The 24,844-nt window shown below is 45.8% G+C and overlaps 1 protein-coding gene across 1 annotated transcript in view; it reads left to right on the top strand.

Annotated features, from left to right (window-relative positions):
- The window catches only part of LOC144755905 (ras-related protein Rab-18-B-like), a 473,688-nt gene that overhangs the window by 174,381 nt on the left and 274,463 nt on the right, over nucleotides 1–24,844 (top strand). Inside the window, exon 4 of the mRNA XM_078645291.1 lies at nucleotides 6,657–6,729. Within this exon, the coding sequence (XP_078501417.1) occupies nucleotides 6,657–6,729 (73 nt within the window). The remainder of the gene's footprint in view (nucleotides 1–6,656; nucleotides 6,730–24,844) is intronic.

The following is a 24,844-nucleotide window of genomic DNA, read 5'->3' as shown; positions in this document are numbered from 1 at the left end:
TTTTAATTTCTTTTTGGTTTTTCTTCACCTCTTCTTGTAACCCCCCACTGTTGTCTCCATTGTTGTCATTCTCGCTGTGATCTCTGCCATTTTTGTTTCCAAATTCGCACAAGAATCCTGTATTTTCGTTTGATTACTCTCCGATATAGAAAATGTATCTTTTTTCTCCTTAGAGAGTTGTGCTAACATTGCGCTTATGTCTACTGAGTTCTCCTTTATTCTCCCTTCTTGCTGATTCCCTACAGGTACGTTTGTCTCGGGGGTGTTCAGGTAGTGTTCAGTTCCTACTGAGGCAATTGATGCAGACTCCTCCACAAGCATGCCTGTATCCTCCATGTCCACATCCTGTTCCTCCAATATAGCGTATCTATTTGAGGTAGTTAAGCTAGTTAAGTTAGTTAAGTCAGTTTCAACTGACTGCTTTCCCAACGGTTTGGCTGGCATGGTGGCGGTGGCTATGGCTGTGGCAACTGTAGCTAATTGTTCCCCCTGCTGTGTTAATGTGTCTTTAGATTTAGGTTCTGCTTCTTTTAGCTTGAAAAACGATCTCAGAGACGGAGTTACTCTTGGATTCCCTATATGATTCTTATTCCGTCTTGTGAGTTTTTTTGTTTTCCCTATATTGTCTATATTATTTTTCTGTGTTGAAGGTTTTTGCGTTGGGATAAGAGCTGACACTCGAGCCGGTGCTGCGCCAGTACCTAAGCCCCTGTCCTTGTCCTTGTCCGAACTCCCCAATCCTTACTCCTCTCCACCTGCTAGTAACTGTATGCATTCAGCATTCCTCAGGGAATATCTATTTTGCGTCAATGCCTTGCGTAAGGCTCACTTGGAAGAGGGATCCTTGTGAGTCTTATATGAGTTATTCCGTATCTTAGTGGAAGTGTCAGGTGGGTCAGGTGCTGCTTCACTGCTTATCATAATGGTTGTCTCTCCTCCCTGGACTCCGCTATCTGGAATATCTTTCCCTGGCGGTGCCAGCTTCCCTCCTCTGCTCTTTCACTGAGGCCTGAAATAGATTTCTTTTTCTTCCTTGAATTAGCCCTAGCTCCTTTCTTTGGGGTCATATGGCAGCTCCCGTCTGACCTCGAATACTGTCTTTTACTACTATTTTGAGGGTTTATGTCTGCAGGAAAAATATTCTCCCCTTCGTCCAGTCTAACAACAAGCGGGACAAACGGGACACTCTTCTGTCCTCTCACCTTTTTCCCTTTGCAGTCTCGGTCACTGAGGGAAGCTTGTACACAAGTCAGCGTCTGCCTACGTGGCTCAAACTGATCCGTTCCACCTTCACCAGCTCCCCCGCTGACTCTGCCTCTCGCGACCCGGAAGCTCAGCAGGACCGCCACGAGCCGGCCCCTCCACAGTAGCCGAGCTGCTCGCCAGCACGGGAGTTCGGGTGTGGAGGGCGCACACTCTCCTCGTTTCGAAGCCGTCGCCTCTGCCGTACCAAGGATAACAAAGCTTGCGGCCGCCACCATGGACCGCTCCCACGCTGGTAATCTTCAGTAAACTTTTATTCTGTATTCTTGTGTCATTAGACCGTTATGGCTCGAGACATGTTTTTTGAGGCAAATCACTCCTGCATTTCACGCTTCTGCTACAAGGGTTTTAAGCCCGATATTTGCTTGTTTTTTTTTTGTGCTTTTCATGAATCCCGAATTTCGGAACGCCGGAGCTCACGGCGTCCTTCCTAGCCGGCCGCCATGTTCCATGATTGTTTTGCTGATTAGTGAGATTTATGATGAGTTTTTCTGAAATGCACCGAGATCGTGGGCTACACTAAGGAGCTTCTGCACAGCACTATGGTGAGTCTAATCTGGCTCCTGGGGGGGGATTAGGGATTTGGCTTATGTTCTCTCAGTACGTCATGAGGTTCTTGGCGGGTTACAGCACTGTTCGGCATCTTGGAGGAAATCTTTGTTGTGTTCTTTTGTGCGACGATAGGATAGAGCTTTTTAGGTTCAATGGAAATCTTTAGTTTTATTAGACCCATTAACGGCGCAGTAGGCTTTTTCCTAGCTTTCTTCTGTCTTTTCTTTTGTCGCTTTGTGATAGACGTATTTGAGGATGAAGGCACTAGGTAAGTTTGGAAGAGTCATTTAAGGGACCTGTCTCTTTTTCGGTTTTCCGCTAAGTTGTGATCCCGATCCCTGTCTGCTTGCTGACCCGATTGCCCCCTTGAGTTAAGAGACCAGAGCTAGAGACGATATCCTGCCTTATTTCTGCTTCTGTCAGTTTGATGATCTGTCTTTGTGGAGCAGCCCATACTGGATTCAAGTCCATGGAGAGCAGGTTTAAATTAAAGTGTCAGGTAGGGTTCCCAGTTTGTCTACAATGTGGGAGCATGAAGAATGATTTGTTGAACATATGTGACGGCCTGGGCATCAGTGATTAAATTGTTTAGATTAGACAGTTTAGAGTCATTGCATGATACGTGTACAGCAAGGATGTCTACTTTTAGGTCCAATTTAGCTGAATGGTAATTTAGAGCATCTATGGATGCTTGAAAGGTTTTTAATAGCATAGGCCAGGTGTGTGAGCTCACACTGTTTTCTATTTTTACCTTCCTTATTGGACTTTCATTTAATAATGATTGTGCTGGTTGCGGGTTAGTGCCCAGATGTTGGTTAGCTGGTCCGGCTATACGTTTAACAATTGAGCATGTGGTATCCTTTACCTGATCAGTTGCCAGGGGTTGTGCACCTTTGATGGTCTCTGCATGTGTGCAAGTGTCAACCTCATAGAGATAGTTAAGTCTAGCTGTGTCACCAAAATTAATTTTTTTCTAGTTGACCTAAAGACGGCTTTCGGTGCCATATCGGAGAGAGAATTTCTGAGTTAGGATACCAGTGAGGGAAAGATTAATTGGGTCGCTTAGGTCATGCACGTCCCCCTAGGCAGTATGAACCTCTACCTTTGTATCTTAGTTTTGCAGGTGGTGCGAGGGTGGTAACTACATGGGCCTGGCTGGGTTAGCTGGCTCAGTTGCCTCTACTGGCTATTGGGCATGTTGATACTGTAGCATAAGGGCATCACCTAGGTGACTGTGTGTTGTGGTGAAGTCCGGGAAAAATTGGAGCCTATTTGCAGAAGTGACCCCTAAGTCTTGGGAGACTTTAGCTTTAGCTTTGACATATTCTGGGATTTAGTCCCAGCTGTCAAACAAAGTCTGTGGGGTTAGTGGCTCTGGTAGGCCTTATAAATCTTGGGTTTTCAGGGGTGATTCCAGGCCCAACTCCTCGAGAAATGTATACCTAGGCGGAATTTTTAAACATTTTCATTATGGTTGAGATTAAACAATTGTATGCTTGACTTTTGTTTCCTACTATTAAGGCAGTCTTACAAGCATCCTCTTTATCCCAACGCAGGTGGTGGTGGCCCGTCATGCCTTGCCGGACCACACTGTATATTTTAAATTGTGCGTTGTTTTAAAAATTTTTTTTTATAAAACAGCTTTATTGCACTAGGTACAGCATACACAGCTGGGATTGCCTACAACCCTGAGGCCGGCAGCGTGCAGTAGTCATAAGGAAAATAAAATATTACACGGCTTGTGTGCCGACATCCCGGAGGCTCGGCGGCGATCACATCTCTAGGCGTATTGCTATGACCAAGTAGACCGTCGTAATAGAGTGAAATCAACTGTTTGGCATTTTCTTGTTTTTTAAACCAGTGATAATTATATAACATGAACATATGATTAAAGAAAAAGCAGAGTCAAATAATAGTCACAATTAGAGCATCATATAGGAATCAATATCATAATTCCGACGTATCACATATTAGTGCAGGAGCCGGCCCATCGGTCTATCACGTGACATAGCTAATTCAGCAGTTGGAGAGTCACAAAGTTCACCCCTGTAAGCATTCCAATGGCCCCACTTCTTGTCCCACACCCAGGGCAACCACGCACCTTGTATACTGTCTTTTCTGCAATCATGCATCGGTCCATCTCGGCCACCCAGCCCACCACCAGCGGTCTGTCTTGGGAGCCCCATTTCATTGCAATGGAGCGCTTAGCCAGCAGAAATCCCAGCGCTGCCCATTGCAGTTCTTGATTGTTGAGGTCATTGGCCCCCCATATATCCAGGACACAGGGCTTAGGCAGTGGTGAGAGCGGCTTACCCAAGGAGTCACACATTTTCCTGAGAACGCCACCCCAAAACTGCTGCACCCTCGGGCAATCCCACTGTATGTGAAAGAAGGTGCCATGTAAATTGCAGCCTCGCAGGCACAACGTGTCGGGGCGTCGTCCAATTTTCACCAAAGTAGGAGCGGACATCTATGCCCAATGTAATATCTTTAGCTGAATCAGTCGGAATCTGTGGCAGATAGTCGATTGCCTAGGGGACATGAGGGCTGAGCGCCACTCTTCCTCGTCTAATGGGCCCAGGTCTGCTTCCCATTTGGTCCGCAACGACTGGAATGAGTTGGGGAGATTATTACACAGTTTACGATAAGTGTATGAGATAGCTTTCTCAGGGAGTGGCTCAGATAATAGTCTGTCTTCTAAGGGGGAGATAGGAGGAATGGAGGAGAGGGCAGGGATGGCGGTCTGGATGGCATGCGAAATTTGTAGATATCGAAAAAATTCTGTGGATGCGAGGGAGTATTTAGTCTGGAGAGTACTAAAGGACAGGATGGCTCCCTTCTGGACAAGGTCCCCTACCTCCGAGATCCCTATCATGTGCCATTTGTCGAATCCCTGGGAGAAACAAAGGGAGCCTAGGCGCTGCGACGACCACAAGGGGGTAGCTTTAGAGAGCGTGTCTGCCCATCCCAAACTCTTGTTGGCTCTGTGCCATAGTGTAACCGTGTGAGCCATGGGACCAACGTATCTATGTTTAGCGGGTTTACTGTAGAGGGCCCCCAGGTACCCCTCCTGCCCGGTTTGGCATCTATCAAGAAGGAAGGCCGGATTGAGGGGTGAGCCATGTATCCAATGGTTAACAGCTACCAACTGCGACACCCAATAATAGAGGCGGAGGTTGGGTAGGGCAATGCCTCTGTCGTACCAGCCTTGAAAAAGTTTACACAAGGCAATCCGAGCGGCCCCACCGTCCCACAATAGGAGGCGGAGTTCACTTTCTACCGTACGAAAATAGGAGTCAGGGATCAAGAAGGGACAATTCTGCAGGGCATAGAGAAAGCGCGGAAGAGCCAACATTTTGAAAAGTTGTGCGTGGGTTTTGTTTCCCGTCTCACCCACTGCTTTTCCGTACCTTAGGCAAGTTAGTGGCCACAGCTGTCGTAAAACTAATGTGGAGGCTGTAGAGCTGAATTGAGTCTTGCCTAGAGAGGTAGTGAGCTAGAAGAAGCAGGTTGAGGAAGAAAATAATCAAGCTATATCCTGATAGGGGGAGAAGGTGAGGGGAGCACACAGAGTGATACAAGCCGCACAGGGACCTAGCAAAGTCGCCTCTGCAACACTGCAGTTCGACCCTGGGGCGTCGGCTCTAATGTCGCCACCACACACAACTCCGAACGTACTCATTCTCATGGTTGCGCCTCACTTGCCGTGGCTGCCTCGTAGCTTTGGCCTTCTAGAACCATCTAGGGCTCCACTTAGTCATCTTTGGGGCCTATGATTCCCACTAGTCCTGCCACTTGAGCCCTGGGCCTTGAGGACTTCTAAGATGTTCTTGAAGGGCCCTTAGAGGGTCGCTCCCAGTGGGAGCGTACCGAGAGCTGATGACTGGGGGCTATTATTCCTTCTCCCCTTTCTGTTTTAGCGCCAGCTCAGCCTGACCTTATGCAGCTTATGCAACTTGTGCAGCCTTGTAAGTCTTGTGTTTCTGTATTGGTGGGATGGCCGACAGATTCTGAGCTTTAATAGGCGAAGGAGCTAGTGCTGGCAGGTGACCCTGATGAGCGGTGATACGGAGGAGCAGGGCCTGCAGGGCAGTGCAGTCAGCAAGCACAGGACAAAATGCCGAGTGGCAGGTCACCTGGAGGGGGAGGGAGGGTAGGCGAGTGAGCCATGCAGGGCCGATGCGGCAACACAGAATGCAGCAGTATGATGACATTGACGGGCGGTAATGGTGGATGGTAATGGCTTGTTCCTATTCAGCCAGTACCGCACTGCGCCTCTGCCAGTGCACCAAGCGAAGCAGTTGCCACCCCCTTACCTTGGACCACTGGGGGATGACGGTGCCTTGACGGAGTCTTACCCCCCACTCCCCAAAAGCCCCACACTCGACCCTCAGCGCAGTGTGCTTTGTGCTTGCTTTGCCTGCCTCACCAGCTATCCGACACTTTCCTCCATATAAAGTATGCCTACTCTACCTTTAAATGGTGGTTACTCACAGTCATGATCATTAGATGTTTTCAATATTTTGTAACTTTACCCTTGAAGCATATTAGAAGAACTAAATGTGCTAAAATCCATGTCCTGTTTGGCCCTGTAGGATGCAAACCTTCCGTGCTTTCTCCCTATGTGCAAAAGATTGGAAAGGCAGCCTGCAAATTGCATAGATTGTTTAAACCTTAGTGAAAATGTTTTGGTTTAGTGTAGTTGTCAATTATTTAGGATAGAGCTTCTACATGGTTTGTACAAGCCATTCCTGTTTTGCAAAGTAATCAGAATTTCTTTGAGTGGAAGTACCCTTTTAAAAATTTAATAGCAATGAATTTGTACTATTTGTTTTCTTCAGGACACCGCTGGACAAGAGCGGTTCAGAACATTAACTCCAAGTTATTATAGAGGAGCTCAGGGAGTCATCTTGGGTAAGACTGGCATTTTTGCCATTTATCTTTGTTAATAATGATGTGTAAAAACTCAGTCACTGCATGAAGTGATCACATGCAGAAAGGACCAATAAACGCAATTGAATATATTGACCTCTTTTTATGTCGTTACTAGAAAAGAAATCACGAAATAACCAACAGAAAAAAAATGATTATGCATTAATAAATATTAAAAGGGATATATAGAATTAAGTAAAAGTAATTTAATTATATTTTAATGAAATGTATTGTTACATTAATGTTTAAATGCAAAAAACATTATTGTAAGGAACTGCTTCTTTTTGCATGATCACCCTCATTTTTCTTACAAATGCTGTTGGTTTTTGGACTCTGTACACTGGGCCGCTGCTAACCAGGCCTGTGCACGTGATTTGACACCTAGAAACCTTTTGAACTGGTTAAAAGTCCAAATTGGCAGTTATCTTACTTTTAAGTCCCATATATATTGGTACCCAGTGTGGCCATGACCTGTAAGTTAACTATCACTAGTGGACTGCAGCACCTATTGTGCCACCGCTAAAGTGACAATGCACTGCATGTGTTCAGGCCTGCCCCTGCAAGCTGATGTGCAGTTTTAAAACTGCAAATGTAACCTGGCCAAAGAATTTTGCCAGGCTTACACCTGCCTTTTTAATAATTATAAGTGACCGCTAAGGTAGGTCCTAAATGCCCACAGGGCAGGGTGCATGGTATTTACAAAGTAAGGCATCTGTACTTAAAAAAAAATCTTTATTAGATTTTTCACATAAGAAACAATATTTATCCATATAGATGGATAGTAAATTAATGTGCATTAAACCACGTTTATACATATAAGATTGGCTATAGTCTGGATAGTCGTGTCATAATTTTCATGGGCATTTGACATTCACGTAGCAATAAGGAGAGCAGAATAATATTCTTACCTCAGTTGTTTTTAAACCAGCGTTCTCCAAATATTCAGGATAGCAAGACTTGACCTTTATCACCTTTTTAAAGAATGCACCTCCTACACCCCTGCAGATTCCAAGACCTTTATCCGGACATTCTATCGCCTTTCTAAACTGTACAGCGCCTGTGCGGGTAGTGGGGTCTCATATCATCTCCCTCAGTGGTTGGTTCAACAAGAATGCTAGCAGAGGGTCCCAAATGTCTCTCGGTCTGGAAGGCAGTGGTAACAGTTCTTGTTTCTGACAAAATATGAGATCTTGTACCTAGTCCTTAAACTGGGGGGCCAAGCCCCTCCTCCATCTGCAGATTTCCCTCCGTTTGCCCTATAGCAGTCCGAGAGAGGCGTATTTCCGGAAGTATTTCTGGTAGTGGGTAGTGAAGATCCAATCATCTGTTCCAGGGCCCTGAACACCTGTTGCCAATAGTTTCTAGTTGGCTCGCAGTCCCATGCTAAATGTAGGTAGTCTGCCCCTTCTCTCTCGCACCGATCACATTTATCATCTGTTTGTAGGTGAACTCGATAAAGTCGAGTGGGGGTACAAGTAAGGCATCTCTACTTAAGTTTTACATGTCCTGGCAGTGAAAACTCTCCAATGTAATTTTTTTCACTGTGGCGTGGCTAGCTCTCTCACATAAAACCACTGGTTACATTATAACACCTTCGAATACATAACTTCAGTTTGGAATAGTTAGAACTAGGACTCAAATTAATAGTAATTGAAAATCCAATCAAATGATCAAGTCTGATTTTAAATTATTAGTTTGAAAGTTTCAATTTTCCTGCCTAAAATCTCTTGCAGTCTTTCCAGAGTTAATCCCAAACTGTTATCTGGCAGCCTACTGGGAGATGTTAATGGCACCCAGGAAAGGTAACAAAAGGGGTGGAAATGTAGTCTCAACCTGATAGGATGGCCTTGGGGATGTGCCCACCAAATGCACAAGCTTCAAAGGGGGCATACCCTGTCACAGAAAGATGTCCCTCCCATTGTCCAAGAAGCCAGAGTGGCACCAATCCTTGTGGGTAGAACACCTGTTTGAGAATGATTTGGAGGAGGACTTCTTCATTTCCCTAGGACACCCTAGGTTCTGTCATTAGTTTTAGGTAGAGAGATGCATTGTGGGGTAGCTTACAGTAAAACACGTAGGAAATGCTTCAAAAGTGGATAGGAGCAAACCTGTGAACCATTACTCTATTGGTTGAGTGAGTGAGTGAGGCATTTATAAAGCGCTCTTATGCCGAGGCGTCTTGGCGCTATAGGACATAATTGAAGCAGAGAGAGGTTACGGCAGCCGGAAGAGCCAGGTCTTCATGGCCCTTCTGAAACTCGCTAGGTTCTTTTCTGAGCGCAGTGTAATGGGCAGGCTGTTCCATTGCTTAGAAGCTTGGTAGGAAAAGGATCGGCCGCCCCAATGGGCCCTTTTTATTCTAGGGGTTTGAATGAGATCAAGAGAGCTAGATCTAAGTGCATGCGTCGGCACATAACGGGGAAGAAGTGCAGAAAGTTGCCTGGGGGAATTTCCATAGAGAGATTTATGGACCAGACACATGGCCTTGAATTGGATTCTACGCCTGATTGGGAGCCAGTGAAGTTCCCTTATGGCTTTGGAGGTGGGATGTCTTTTGGGGAGGTCAAGCAAGACTCTAGCCGCTGTGTTCTGGATTGACTGGAGTCTATTGAGCTGTGTTTTACCAGCTCCAAGGTACAGGGCGTTACAATAATCCACCCTGGACATAACCAGAGCTCCTACCACAGTTTTCCTAAGGGTAGAAGGTAAGTAGGGTAGAATTTTCCTAAGAATTTTCAATGTGAAAAAGCAGGCGGAGGTGACCTGACTGATGTGAGCTGTACAGGAAAGATCTTTATCCATTATAAAGCCTACATTTCGGACCTTATTAGTCAGAGCCGGGCAACTGCCTGCTTCTGGGGGCCACCATAAGTGGCTCCATATGGATGATTTTTTTTTTTTTTTTAAACCTTTATTGTGCAACAGTAGCATACAGTTACGGGCCTACAACCAATCTGGCCGGCCTCGAAATCAGTTTGTTGCACGTAGGGCAACCATAAGACAGTTCAGCAGTCCCCAAATACAAAAAACCACACATATGTCAAATATCACTCACGTTGAGCGCGACCACCGAGGACAGGATTAAGTAAGGTTCATTTTAAGAAATAAAATAAGAAGGATCAGATGCCATACAATCCACCAAAGGCACAGAGTGAGCAATGCACACAGCAGGATGTCAACAAAGCGGAGAATCATAATCGGAGAGGCGGCACAAAAATACGCTGATCAGGATAAAGGAGCATATATTCACATTTCGTACCTGTCATCACCCACCCCATAAATGTGGAACTACCTAAATAATGTGAGCGGTAACACAGAAAACAAAAAACGATAAGCAGCGCTACACCTAGCCTCCATACTGACCCAAAATAAGAAAGGAGAAAAGAAGAAGGACTAAGAAAAGAAGAGAAAAGAAAGAAGGGCCCATAGAAACTAAGAAGGACAAAAAACCCTCTCCCCCCAACCCACCACCCTGCACGCATGTAGAGGCTACGGCCTACCCCTCCCCTAACAGAGTACCCGAAATATAGATACAGAAAAGAGAAGAAAAGATTATATAAAACTAGAGAAGGGCCAGCCATATTGGCTCCCGGTCTCCCCGTCCACAAAGTTATTCTCCACCCCAAGAGCAACAAGCAACAACAGTAATCAATCAATAGGATAAGAAATGGAGAGAATTATCACATATTGCGCAACTAGGTGTGTCATGAGAATACGCCAACCCCCATCCCCGCCAGCCAAACAGACGTCAACCTTTAAAGAGAACCACTTAGCCATGGCCTGTTCTTGTAAGTCCCACGAGGCATGCCCGCCAAGTAAATCCCGTCTCGGCCGAAACAGGAGAGCAAAATGTCCACGCAGGAGCGAAGAGCAGCATGCAAATACAAAATGGACGTCGCTGACCAACGACAGAGTCATCTTCACTTACAACCATCACCCCCAGTTCCGTCCCGTGATACGTAATCCCAAGCAAGGGTATAAGAGCGAGGAAAGAAGAATCAGTCACAGGAGCCAACAGTTGCTGAAACAATGTCCGGGCCATTAGTGTCGACACAATGGATGAGGCCACCGTCCTCCGCTGGGAAAGGAACCCTTCAGTAAAGTAGAGGCATACGGACATCTGTCCACAGGTACCAACACAGTCCGAGATCATCCGTTCCCCTCCGCACCCATGGGCAACCACAGTACCCCCCTCAAAGACAGTTAGGGGCAAATCCTCGCGGACCCGGGAGCCATCCGATCGCAATCGCCCAAGTGAGAGTGCAATATTGTCAAGCTTTCTTCCCAACGCCCGGGAGCCGTCTTCCCAAGCGGACTGTAAGGCACCAAGAGCAGCAAGAATGTCACCGCAAGACGGCGTAGACTGTATTTCCCATACCACAGCGCTACTCGGTAACTCGCACTCCCCATCATGCAGCACTCCGGTAGACAGGATATTGTACTTCATCTCGTTCAGGCAGCCATCAGGCGTTTCCACCCCGTAGGGAGAATGAAGGTAGGGCGGGGACGAGTCCGGCTCGGACAGCCCACAATCCGAATCACGGGGGGCTTCAAAGCACACGTCCAAGGAGCGGCGTCTGGAAATGGCCATCCTCTCTCCGATTCGGCGCCAGCGGGAAATTCGGGAGCGGCCCGCTAAAACCGGGCGGAATAGAAGACAGAGCCGACACAGCTCACCTTCAGCGCTCCGCAGGTAAACAGTATTTCCACTGAGCCCTCACCTCGAGGATGCACTCCGGCCGCGTCGTGTGACAATCAGAGCTCCTGCAAAAAAAAATTCGGTAGCTACTGCGTCTCGGAGGACCGACTCCGCCCAGGCCCATCTGGCCGCTGTTGATGAGTCAGCACCCGGCCATGTTTCGCGGCCAAGGTCCCGGTTCCAGGGTCGTTAAGGCCGCCAATTTACTTCGTGGATTTCTCCGGCTAGAAGGCTGGCGAGACTTCGGGATCGCGCGAGCGATGTCTGCGCGCATTCACCGTCCCCCCGCTGCAATCAAAGGATCATGACCAGGATTTCCGTGCGGGGCTCGGAGGCTTGCGGAGCCGGGAGCCTAAGCTTCCATTCCGATCGCCATCTTGGCTCCTCCCCCATATGGATGATTTTTGACCAAACTCAATCACCTCGGTCTTCTCGGTGTTGAGTTTTAAAAAATGAACGTTCATCCAATCCATCACATCTGACAGACAGTTCCTGAAACTGGCTGCAGTGGCTTCCACCGACTGTGTGAGTGAGACAACTAGTTGTGCATCATCTGCGTATGATACCAATTGCAGGCCATGAGATTTTATCAATGCAGCAAGAGGGGTTACATAGAGATTAAAAAGAGTGGGTGAAAGGGCTGAGCCCTGTGGAACACCGCATGGGAGATGGAACTCTTCGGATTGAAGGCCGTCCCAGTGAATCTGGTGCGTGCGGGCATTTAGAAAAGACTCGAGCAGCGCTAGGGCAGTGTTAGTAAAGCCCAGTATACGTAGCCTGTTCACTAAGACCCCATGATTCAAGGTGTCAAACGCCGCCGTTAAATCCAATAAGATCAGAGCGGCTCTGCCCCCATCATCCATAGTCCTGCGGATGTCTTCAGTGGCTATAATCAACGCGGATTCGGTGGAATGATTGGTTAGGGAGTGTCCAGGTCTTTCTGTGACCCACACTGGCACTTGGTATAAAAGTGGCACCCTTAAAACCCTCTTTATAACATCTCTGTAAGACGGAAGAAAGACTGTACCTGATGATGAATCTCTAATAGAAATCCCAAGGGCTGGACATGTTCCCCACATGTACCCAGGACTACAGAGTGGACTTCAAGGGCTAGTTGGCTAAATTCCTATTAAGCTCCAGGAACACAAAAGCTAAAAGAAGCCCAAGACTAAAGCTATAGGAAGACTAGGAGTCTGCTGAGTCCAGCTTATCAGTTCCAACTGTATTTTCCCTGGACACTGCTGGTAGCTTCTTGGAGATTGGCTCCTACCCCCCAAGTGGTGCCCCAAACGTCCTGGACCCTTGGTCAGTGTTAGAGGATGCTCTTTCCCATCAAACACAGCAAGACTGGACACTTAAAAACTTTTCCCAAACCTTCTGCAAAAAGGACCATCGGCTACCACCAGACTACTGCTGAACCGCAGCTGCGACGTAGAACTGCCGATCTGACTCAGCTTTCTGGCTTGCTATGCTTCAAGGATCCTGACTTCCAGAAAAGTTTTTAAGTTCAAAATTCACCAGGACCAACGCTCCGCCATCGGCTTCCTGGGTCTTATTTTCTAACTTCACATGCTTAGAGTTTACCTGCCATGGGTGTTGAGCGCCTCAAACTTCCTGCTGGAGCAGAGGGTCCAGCGGAGGTACTGCGCTTCTGCCAGCTGCCGGCATTGAGTTTCTCTTCTGATCCAGCCGGTACCCTGACCTGCTGATGACCTCGTTTTGTCGCCCTAAGTTGGCAGAGTATGCCCAGACGTGGGTCCCTTGCTCACTTTGCAACTGGATTCAAGCTAACCTGGCTGATGAGGGGTGTTACCCCGAAACCGGTTCCAGGATGCTTGTTTCCGGTCCAGGGTGGACCTGGCTTGGCAGTTTGGTCTGGACTGTTCCTATGAGGCACAGGGTCAAAATTGATTTGCCTATGGCTGGGTCTAAATTGGGGTGGTGAAGTGAGCTAAAGAATGATGATGGATTCAACCCAAATCTGTGACTGGGGGCGAGTGTCTGAAAAGTTTCAGCACTCCATCCATCATCTCCTTGTGTTTGGTAAGTAAATTAAATGTGCCATTTAATACCCAATTGGCATATTAAATTTACTAGTAAAGTGGGCCTATAAATTAAATGCTACCAGTGGGCCTGCAGCACTGATTGTGCCACCCACTTAAGTAGTCCTTTACACATGTCTCATGCCTGCCATCGCAGCCCTTTTGTGCAGTTTTAAATTGCCATTTCGACCTGGCAAAATAAATCTTTTACAAGACCCAAACATTCTTTTTTAATACCACTAAGTCACCCCCTAGAGTAGGCCCTGGCCAGCCCAGAGGCCAGAGTACACTGTATTTAAAAACGTTGGGCATGTACTTTTAAGTTTTACATGTTCTAGTAGTGAAAAACTCTGAAGTTCGTTCTTCACTGCTGCAAGGCCTGCCCATCCCATAGACTATTATGTGAGTTACCTTATTACAGCTAATAAATGATCATTTCTAAATGGGAGCAGGTAGCCAGTCCATGTTTCATGTCTTTGAAATTTATCAAAAATCCTCTCTCATGGCGAAGTCAGATTTTGAATTACAATTTTGAAAAGGCCACTTTTATAAAGTTGGAATTTTCCTGCCTTACCCATTTTATGCCAGCAGCCTGTCTGTGGGACGCATGACTTGATATAGCTGTCAGTTGAGCTTTGTGATTTCCTCATAGACAGCGACACACAACACAGAGCTTATTTGTTCCTGAATGGGCCATCGCTGACCGGATGAGAGTGCGGAACTGGGCACAGCCCTACTTGCACTTGAATAGGCTTTGTCCTGCCTCCACTCAAAGGCATGTATACCACTTGTTGTTTGTCTGGAGCCAGGACAGGGCAGGCATGATGCCTGTTGACTTCAATGTAAAACCTCTAGAAGCTTCTCCCACTTCAAAGGAAAGCCACAGTATAAATATTGGACCCCAGACACCAACTCTTCAATACACTTCTGCACCTGTGGATACTCTGACAAGAAAAAGGGCTGCTGTGCTGCTGAAAGGACTGCCACTGTGCTAGACTGCCGCTTTGATGGACTGCTGACCTGCTGGCTGCTGCCCTCTTGTCTGTATCTGTTGAACCCAGCACCCCAAAGTGAATCCAAGTACTAGTGGGCTGGCCTCCTAACTACAGTTTGGGAACATTAGGCTCCAACAACCTTGAACCAAGCGCCTGGACTTTGCAAACAGTGAGTCCAACCCTGCCAAGTTGTGCCACCCCAGTCCTGAACCCTTAGAAGTGAGCCTGAAGGTGTTCTGCCAACCAGTCTGTGTGCCCAGCAGAACCGACACATCACCTCTTCTGCACATAGCAATCCCAAGGAGATCTAACCCTTCAATTGTGCTGCGAGGGTTCTCCCAGCGCAAGGATTACACATAGGCCTTGCAGCCTGTATCGAAACCACCTCTGTGTAAAGCTTTACTGACGCAGGCCCTCGCATCCCTAATCTCTTGTCGTCTGCAACCTCAATGACGACGCAGGTTCTTGCATCACATCCCCACAGCTCTTCGGAACAGATGGATCAACTCAGCTGCGTAACGCATCCTTGATGCCGGACTATGCATCACAAACCCTCGTCGACAGGATCTTCAACAACGATGACCCTGGACCCTTAGGGTGAGTAATGGACCATTGCACAGCGTCTTGAGACCCTTAGGGTGAGTAGTGGCGCTCAACAAACCCATCATTCATTGATTGATTGCAGCTCCACAGCGCCTCGGACCCAAAGCATCTCCTCGGCTGCGGACGCCCCCTCGACATGGGGGTTCACAACACTCTGCAACCAGGATTTAAGGTACTGCTGTTCAGTAGGCCTACCTGGATCTCTTTGGACCTACCGTGACCAGCCTGAACTTGTGTAGTTGACCCTGATAAATATTTAGAACGTGCTGGGGAAAGGGCGCAGAGAGAAGCGTTTTGTTCTGGAAGGAAGAATAATTTGCAAGATCTTGTAAAAACTTAAGTTGTTTGTGTGCCCTCTAAGAAAAAGCGAGATCAATAGCGTCATTTGTAGAGATCAACCAGATGGGAATACAATGATGGGAGAGCAATTAAACGAGGAAAGGAAGGTCGTTTTTAAGTTGTCACTGCAGTTTCATAATGCCTCAGTTGTTGCCGAGAGTGATGGTGAAAGATTAGGTGATAGTGATTTTAGTATGGATTCGTGTGTGTATGTTAAACCTAAGGAAGGGCTGGAAAGGGACTTTCTGGTGGTGGTCACAAATGGGAGTCGATCTTCAGGAGAGCAAAATAATAAACGGAACAAATCGGGAAATAAAAAAATAACCAGCCCTCGGAGAGAGAAATCAGTTAAAGTAACACCTAATGTTAAAATGAATTTAGAAATCTCTAAGCATGAGAGCACAATAATAAAAGAAACAACAAGTATGAAAATAAAAATAATAACTCCGTTGTTAAAAGAGAAAAAGTAAATAAAGTAACACTTAATGCAGATACAAGTATAAATTGGGATATCCCTAAGCAGGAGAGGAAGCAAAATAATAAAAGAAACAGCAGGAAGGAAAATAAAATCGTTAACTCTAGATAACCGTAAGCAAAAAAGGAAAAACCAAGTTGTATCCATATCCCCAATTGTGGAGAGTGTAATTTACCTCCTCCATCCAGGAAGCCCGCATTTGAAGCAAAGAATTAAGGAAGTTACAAACCATATAACTTTGTCGTACTCTTCGGTCAGCAACAGTTAACATAAATATTGGTGCTGGGATTCCATTTCGTAATACAATTAACCTGAGCACATTCTCCCAATAAATCATGATGTGGACAAGGGATCAGAGATGTGCCAAGAATTCTTGATTAACTTTTGAAAAGTTCCACTCTCTCAATAAGGCATAAGCCCCAGGTCGTGCTGCTACAAAATTATTACAACAAATATTCTAGGATAGAGTACTCACTGGGAATGAGTTACTAAGTGCATGTACAATGTATTTTACATGTTCTTTTAAATCTGGTCAATCAGCTTTTGTACCGTATATACTCAAGTTTGGCCTTATCGTACTCTAGAATATACTGCTTATTATTATGCATTTAATGGTTCTCTTCTGATTGTTTTAATTGACATGTCCCTGATGCCTTACTTTTTAGCAATGATTGTTATATTTGTATGTGTTTTGCTTGTATGATTTGTGTCACAAATCGAATAAAGCTTTTGAAACGAAAAAAACGAGTTACTAAGTGTCCTGGCCTCTGTCGTTAGTTTTTAACAAGGAAAACTTTCCTTACTTATGCACAGTGTCATTTATACAAGTTTAAAGTGTCATTTGTAAACCTGGGGCCCCCTGTTGCATGACCTCAGTTGAAATCGAGCCACTTGCAGTAATCACCTCTACACCTACCTTAGTTATTTTGGACACTCAACATGACTTTTAGGTCCACAAGCTGATGCTTAGCAAAGCAGAGTTTAAACTAGTCAGTAAAAAGTATTAGAGAATAGTGCAAATAAGGTTCTGTAGAACTCTACAAAGCTCTTGGTTTGTACTATACACAGTGCCAGCCTAATAAGAGAAATGATAACCTTCACTGTCACTACAATCAATCAGTCAAGTGTCTTGTAAAGCACGACTACTCACCCGTAAGGGTATCCAGGCACGGGGTTGGAGGAAGGATCTTCCTCCGGCTGTGGTCTTGTGGATACGAGGGATGGTGGCCAGAGTCCGTTGGGCAGAGCGGAGGTCCTTCTGGTGAGTGCATGGAATGCAAGGCGGTGGTTAAGGTACGAAGGTCATGCGTTGTGTACGATCTGTGTGAGAAGCTTGAAGGTGATTCTTTTGTTGACTGGGAGCCAGTGGAGGTCTCTCAGGTGACCAGTGATGGGTCTGCGGCGGGGGATGTTGAGGAATAGTCTGGCAAAGGCGTTCTGAATGTTCTGCAGTTTGTTGATGAGTTTCTGGGTGATGGTGGCGTAGGGTGCATTGCTGTAGTAGATTCTGCTGCTGATGAGTGCATGGGTGACTGTCTTTCTGGACTCAGTGGAGATCCATTTGAAGATCTTTCAGTGCAGGCGTACCGTGTGAAAGATGGATGGTGAGACAGCGTTGATCTGGCGGTTCATGGTGAGCGAGGAGTCCATGATGATGCCAACGTTTCCTCCGTAGTCTGTGGGGAAAGGGGTTCTGAGTGCTGCGGACCACCAGGAGTCGCCCCAAGCGTAGGGGATGGTGCCCAGGATGAGGGCTTTGGTCTTCTGAGTTGAGCTTGTGGCAGCTGTACTTCATCCAAGTGGCGATAGCCTTTATTCCGTTGTGGAAGTTGTTCTTGGCTACTGTAGGCTAGTTTGTGAGGGCGAGAATCAGCTAGGTGTCGTCAGCGTAGGAGACTATGTTGAGTCTGTGGTTCCTGACGATGGCTGCAAGCGAGGTCATGTAGATATTGAAGAGGATGGGGCTCAGGGAGGAGCTTGCAAAAGGATTTCTTATAAGACCACAAAGGATTTGTTTGGAAAAAAACTCTTGAAAACAAATTGAAACAAACAATGACCATACTTTCAGGGAGCTGTTAAAGCTAAAAATGTTATTCAACAAAGAATTTCCTCTCGTGTGTCAAACTCGGAAAAGACAACCGATTATGCTGTGATTAGCTTGCACCAAATTAGAGAAGGTATCTCTGGCTTCCACCGCACTCGACTGTGCAACCATTAATGCAAATGATGGCTTACACAAAATTGGACCTGGACTACGCAGCCCTACACAGCATGATAGTGGCAGCAGCCTGCTATACAAATTCTCATATAATGAATAAAGGGAACAACCAACGTGGCTCCAACAAATCAATCAAGAGATGCTTCCTACAGGTAGACAATACACTCGATTTACCAACTTTTTGGGATGCTTTGGGTGTGAAGACTCAGCCCCAGTTCGACCACAAGTTCTTCGCCCCCAAATCCTACATCTCTTGGCTAAAAGTGCAATAACCTTTACACCAGGCCCTGTCCTGAGAAGACCTAAAAAAACAAGATATATTATATTATATTCAATCCTCTTGGCAACTGGGAGCCAGTGGAGTTGTTTGAGGTGTGAGGATGTATGCTGGCGCAGAGGGACTTTGTAGATTAGCCTGGCAGCTGCGTTCTGTACCATTTGGAGCCTCTTGATCAAAAATCGATCAAGGCCTATGTAGAGACCATTTGCATAATCGAGATGAGAAGTCAACAGGGCATGGACTGTGGTCTTTCTGCTTTCTTCTGGCAGAAAGCCCAGAAATTTTCTGATGGTTCTCATCTTCCCAAAGCAGGCTGCCGAAACTTGCCTGATTTGGGCTGAGACTGCTAAGTCTTCGTCCCACCTGACTCCCAGGTTTTTAACTCATTCCTTCGGTACAGGTAGGTCACCGAGTTCACCCGGCCACCATAGCCCCGAAGGAGGGTGGGGGGGGCTAGATTAGAAAATAAAACCTCCATCTTACAGGCATTTAGTTTTAAGCGATTTTCGTTCAGCCTGCTAAATCTTGTAAATACTCTCTGAATGAGTCAAACGCTGCAGCAGAGTGATCATTGAAGGAAACTGGCTGTCGTCGGCAAAAGAGATCTCCTTGACCGCTCTCCTAGCAATGAGAACCGCCAGGGAAGTCATGAAAATATTGAAGAGCAACGGGCTCAAGGCTGAGCCCTGGGGCATTCCACATTTCAGTGGTTTCACTGAGGAGATGAACGGACGAAGAAGTACTTGTTGTCCTCAGTCAGCCAGATAGAAAGCAACCCACTCCAGTGCGGTCCCCTGCATGCCGATCTGCGTCAGTCTGAGCAGCAATATCGTGTGAGAAACAGTATCAAATGCTGCGGACAGATCTAAAAGCATTAGCATAGCCGATGAGCCCCGATCCACGGTTTGCTGTATGGAGTCAGCCACTTCAAGCAGTGCTGTTTCTGTGCTGTATCCTGTGCGGAAGCCCAATTAGGAGGCATGAAGCAGCTCATTGGCTTCCACAACGTTGGCTAACTATAACTCTGTCTGTTTCTTCAAAATCTTAGCAGGAGCCGATAGTAGGGAGATAGGCCTGAAGTTACTGGGTACCTCTGGGTCAATGTTGACCTTCTTTAAAAGGGGTCAAATTTAAGCGTGTTTCCATGAGGCAGGGTAAATGCCCCTCCTGAAGGAGGAATTCTAGATGTGATTTAACACCGGGTTTAGCCACTCGGCCAGAAGCCTGAACTGTCGCGCCTGACGGGTCACCCGGAGACCCGAATTTACATATCTGCAGTTCCGCCAGCGAAATGTCAGCGGGTATCGGGAGAAAAGCGGTAAAGATGGGCTCATTATTAAGGGGGCTGGCGTTATCTCCCGTTGCTTTAGGCTCAGCCGTCGAGGGAAAAGAGGAGTAGAGTTGCGTGATCTTTTCTTCAAAGAAGTCGAGAGGGTAGTGCAGAGGTCTTGAGATGGGCAGAAACAGTGTTCGAGAGCTACAGGATTAGTGAAAGATTTCCCTATCCTGAAGTCCTCCCTGGAGGAGTTTTTAGTGTTGGTAATACTATTTTCCAGGAAATCCTTTCTCTTGAAGTTGAGAAAATTATGGTACTCTTTCAAGGCAATTTTGTAGGTGTTTTTGGTATCTAGGAAGTAGGACTTTTTCCATTCTCGTTCTAATCTTTTGCACTTACTCTTTTCCCGTCTAAATTCCTTGGTTTCATGGGGAAGAAGGGGTAGATCTGGCTAGGCTAACCGTTTTCTGAGGGACGAGATTATCAAGCGCGTTCGTCAGCCATAAATTAAAGCTTGCGGCATCACGGTCGCAGTTATCCAAGAAGGGGGGGTGGTGCTAGCGCCGGCTAATACAGTGCCTAGAATTTCAGGGGTGGCCCTATCCCAGTTCCTTTTAGCTGCGATGGTCCGAGCGGAGGTCCTCGCATGGTCTTATTGGAGAGACAAAAAGGGGGAGTTTGTCCTCTATTTTGAAAAAAAGCAGAAAAGTGATGAAATGTGATTGTGAATTAACACTACATGCACAAAATATTTATGTGTATTGTATCGTGAATAATCAGTATAGCGGGGTAGTAACCATTCCCTATATACATTGTGATTGTAGTTCATCCTATCATTCCGCTAAAACACGGACCCTACCTCATCGGTTGTAGAATGCAAATACTAATAGCAATATTGTTTTCCAAAAAATAAAAAGAATCTAGATTTCTCACATCATTGTAGACTTAAGATTCATGCGATCGTAGCTTTGGTCCCGAAAATGATCTGCCAAAGTTTGTGGAGACCGAACTAACAGGGTTTTGTCAAAATCAGATTATCCTCTTGTAATTTCAGACATTTTAGTATCATTGTTGCCTTAACTAAGAATTCTAGAAGCAAAAAACTTTGAACTGGCCTTTAGGAGCCTCTGAAAATGTGGTCCAGATCATGGTTTGGGAATAGTGGCTCTCCGTGGGCAATAGTCCTTGCATTATAACAAGTTGCACTTAGTGAGAATGTGCATCCTGTGTCTTCTTCTGTATTTCCGTACACCGATTCCCTATGCTTATTTACAGAACGAATCTGTGCAAGGAAACGTGGCCAGAGTCTGGAAAAACATGTAGGAGTGGTGCTTACATCTCGAGATGGCACAGGGCATCTTTTGTGAATGAGGGGAGTCTTGTCTAGATCTTTTCACCACTGTTGAGAATGCGCGGTGTCTAATATTTGCACACTGGAGTTTCTGCAAGAGCCCTCTTTGAGACGCATTCTGGCTGGGATTTAACAAGGGACTGCTGTATGCTTTCCCCACACTTTCTCTCCTACCCTGAGTTCTGAAAAAAATCAAGAATGGCCAGGCCCAAGTCATTCTGATGGCCCCAGACTGGGAAATCTTGAGCATGAGCATTTGTCCTCTAATCAGACGCTCACTCACAGAGTAACTTCAGTCTAAGCAACAGGGAAGTAACCCCCACCCTAATCTATGAAATTTACATCTCCATGACTGGAGATTGAGTGGTTGCACTAAACTGTGTTCAATTTGCTGTCTGGTGTGGTGTATGTTATTCTCACGGGTAATCTCTCCTCCACGAAATCCATTTATACTAGGCGCTGGGACAAATTTGTAACCTGTTGCAGTACCCAGAATACTGCCCATTACAGGCAATGATTTCGGATGTAGTTTTGTTTGTTTTGTCTTTACCCAGCAAGGCTTTGCAGAAGGCACTGTAAAATGTTATTTGTTAGCTATATAGGTCTTACTATTGCTCGATTAGATTTATTACAGGTTCGAGACTTTTCCTCCCAAGCCGTTTGCTGTTTGTGATACCACTTTGGGACCTTACCTTGGCCTTGACATTCCTCATGTGTTTAACTTTCAAGCTGATGCTTAGCTGCTCACTGCGTCTCTTGACCATGAAGACTGTCTTCCTCATTGCTATTACGTCAGCTTGTTGTGTGCAAGAACAACAGACTCTTTTAGGTGAACTGCATTGTACCACTTTTTCCCCGACAAATGGGTGCTGAGGACTCAGGCAGCTGTCTTACCTCACTGTTTCCATATTGAACAGTCCAGCACTCACAACATTCGTTGCTCCCATTTACCCTCACTTTTCTCTCCCCCCCTCCCCAAGATGGCCTAAAGCTTTCACTTAGATCATACTAAGGATCCTTGTGTGGACACTCAGCTTTTTGTCAGATTCTCTGGAGCAAAGAAATGGAATGCTATGCAAAAGAGGACCATGTTGATGTGGATAGTCATCTCCAATAAGATTAGATATGCCGTGGCCAATAAGCAGGCCAAGTAGGTCTGAGAACCCACCTCGCTAGGGCTACGGCTATCACTGCCTTTGTGCAAGAAGTGAATGTCCTTTATATAAGCAAGGCTGCATGGGCATGGGTTTAAACGTTCACGAAGCACTACTGCTTGAAAAGTCTGGTCCAGCGGGAACGGCAATATGCTCACTTGGTTCTGCAAGACCTTTTGGTTTGAATCACCTCAAAAAACCTTCCGCTTGGAGGAGGTGCTGCTTTAGTATCTCTTCTTAGGTGAGGAATCTGCAGTTATACAGATAACTGACTGTGCTCCCACCTCCCTTTTGTGTGCAGGGGTCTCTTTACCTTTGAAGAAGTTCCCAAGTTAGTATTCACTACACTGTTACCAACATTTGTTCACGCTCTCTGTCTCAGGGTGCAGAAAAGTAAAAGACAAGAATTGATGTCAGCATGCAGAGTTGGCCTTTACATGTGGCTCTGCTCCGTCACTTCTGGAACAGTATGGAGCCATTGCAGAGCCTCCTAGCGGCGCGCTGGAGCACTGCTACAAAATACCTCCAGATCCAGTCTGGCACCTGGGGAATATTCTAAGGTAAGTAATCTGCGGTTAAATAGAGTATCCACCTGAAAGATCATTATCAAAGGTAAGTTGCTTGTTTATCTGCTTCCACAAAGACATTAATATTGGCAATCCTACTGTATGTTGGAACTCATGAATTTGATAGCGATATTCTCACCATAGGTCAACTTTTTGGTCATGACCATTTGTTTTCCAAAATACCTATGGCCTGGCTAACAAATACATCTTAAATCTTAGTATCAGCAGAAAATAGACACGTCCTCAGAGTATTGACGTTCCATTACGACTCCAAGTCATAAACTGTTTAAAACTTAAAATACTACAGCTCCTACTTAGGAATGTTTATTCTGTAAGTTTGCGAGATCCATTCCACTAGAACCAGACACAACCAAAACCAAACTAAAGCAGTGTTTAGTGCTGCATTTAATATCCGATTTCCAGAAAACACGACATTTCCGGGGGTTGAGTATCTAAAATATAATTTACTTATTTTGAAAAATGAAAACTATATTATCAGGTATTTACTTACTAGTATGTGCTAATTTGTTTTTTTCTTTTTCAGAGAAGTCCATCCTCAACATTGTTAATTTTATTTATTTCTTTTAAGTATACATTTTGAATAATGTGCATTACTGAATTACTTCTAGGCACTAGTGCAAGGTGAGTTTGTCACACAGGGTCTGAGAACACAATAGATAGTTTTTTTTTTTTACTACCTAGAGCTTCTTGGAGCTATGCATGTGATGAGGCAATTTATCCCACAGGTGAGGTCTAGCCATTTAGAAGTGCCTAGGAATGTCAGGGAATCTCAAAGCATAATAGAAAAATCGTTATACCTAGATGACGGTCACTTCGATTCTTTAATGTAATCTTAGAAAATCTCTCACAACCCTCCCCTAAACCGCTTACAAAGTGTAACATGCTTATCCGCTTGAAAGAAATTAACACTCTCGTATGATATGCTATTTCTTGATAAAAGATGAATAAAAGTCCATCTAATATTTAACGCAGACCAAAACGAAGACCTTTCCATGAATGAGGTTGCTATACCTCAAAGAGTGCTCTTATTGCACTGTGTGCTCCGTCAGCATCTCTTCTTTTAATAAAAGTAATTCACATGTAATGATGTGCCTCAAGCGTCCCTCTTCTTTAGTTTAAACATTAATATCAGAGATTGATATTCTCAATTTTAAATGCAGCTCATTTATAAGTCAAATTCAATGCAAATTCTTACTATCCAAATATTATGATTTTGTACTGGGTGACTGTTGAGGAAAGCCTGTTCAAATCAGGGCCTACTTTGTTAGTTTTCCAAAGGGGGTATAAAGTGTAAGTCTTCACTAGTGACTGGTTAGTGGGCAAGCGTTCCTTATGATGTGAGATTGTATTGAAGCTAAGGATTTTTAGGTCTCTTTTGATGGGATAATGAGAGGGGTTGGCCCTTATAGCAGGTGGGATAGTGTTCCAACGTTTGGGACCATTCCCAGAGAAGACTTGTGTTGAAGCTCCTTTTTAGGTCTCGCTAGAGGCACCGAATGCGCTGATCTGGCGAGACATTTAGTTAGTGGCTTTTAAAAGTGCCACCAGAGGCTTTTGCCAGCCACCAGCTTGCGTTTACGTGCGCGAGCAGCCGCCAGCTTTCAGCGCCTGATCGCGATCAGTTTCACTTTCACAGGCTTCTGGTGGCCTCAAGCTCGCGTGCACGGGCGCAGCCACCATCCGATCGCGATCGCGGCCGTCTCCATGTTTTATGTCGGTGCAGTCTTCGGAGTTCTTGTTTTTCTCTGCGTTTTATGTGGGTGCAGGCTGCAGAGGCCTCGTTTCTTGCTCTGCATGAACTCACATGGTTAAAGAATGTAGTGGTCATTTTGGGGACATCTAATACTTCTGTCTGTTTACCACCTTTGCGGTGCTCAGTTTCTAATCGACTATAAGTATGCACCAGTCGTGCAGTAAGTAATCCCCCCCCCTTTGCCGCCCACTATCCTCCGCCCCCTCACTTGTACATGTCTAGACACTTGATGTGCCTTCGGCTCACGGGTTCATCAGCAACAATGTAACTCTGCGCAGCTGCAGCCCGGACCCGTTCCCCGCCTGGTGCCTTATCAGCCCCAGTG

The sequence above is a fragment of the Lissotriton helveticus genome, chromosome 5_1, assembly GCF_964261635.1.
Source record: "Lissotriton helveticus chromosome 5_1, aLisHel1.1, whole genome shotgun sequence".
NCBI lineage: Eukaryota > Metazoa > Chordata > Amphibia > Caudata > Salamandridae > Lissotriton > Lissotriton helveticus.
Note: the sequence above shows the minus strand (reverse complement) of the source record. Positions and strands in the feature narration are given on the sequence as shown.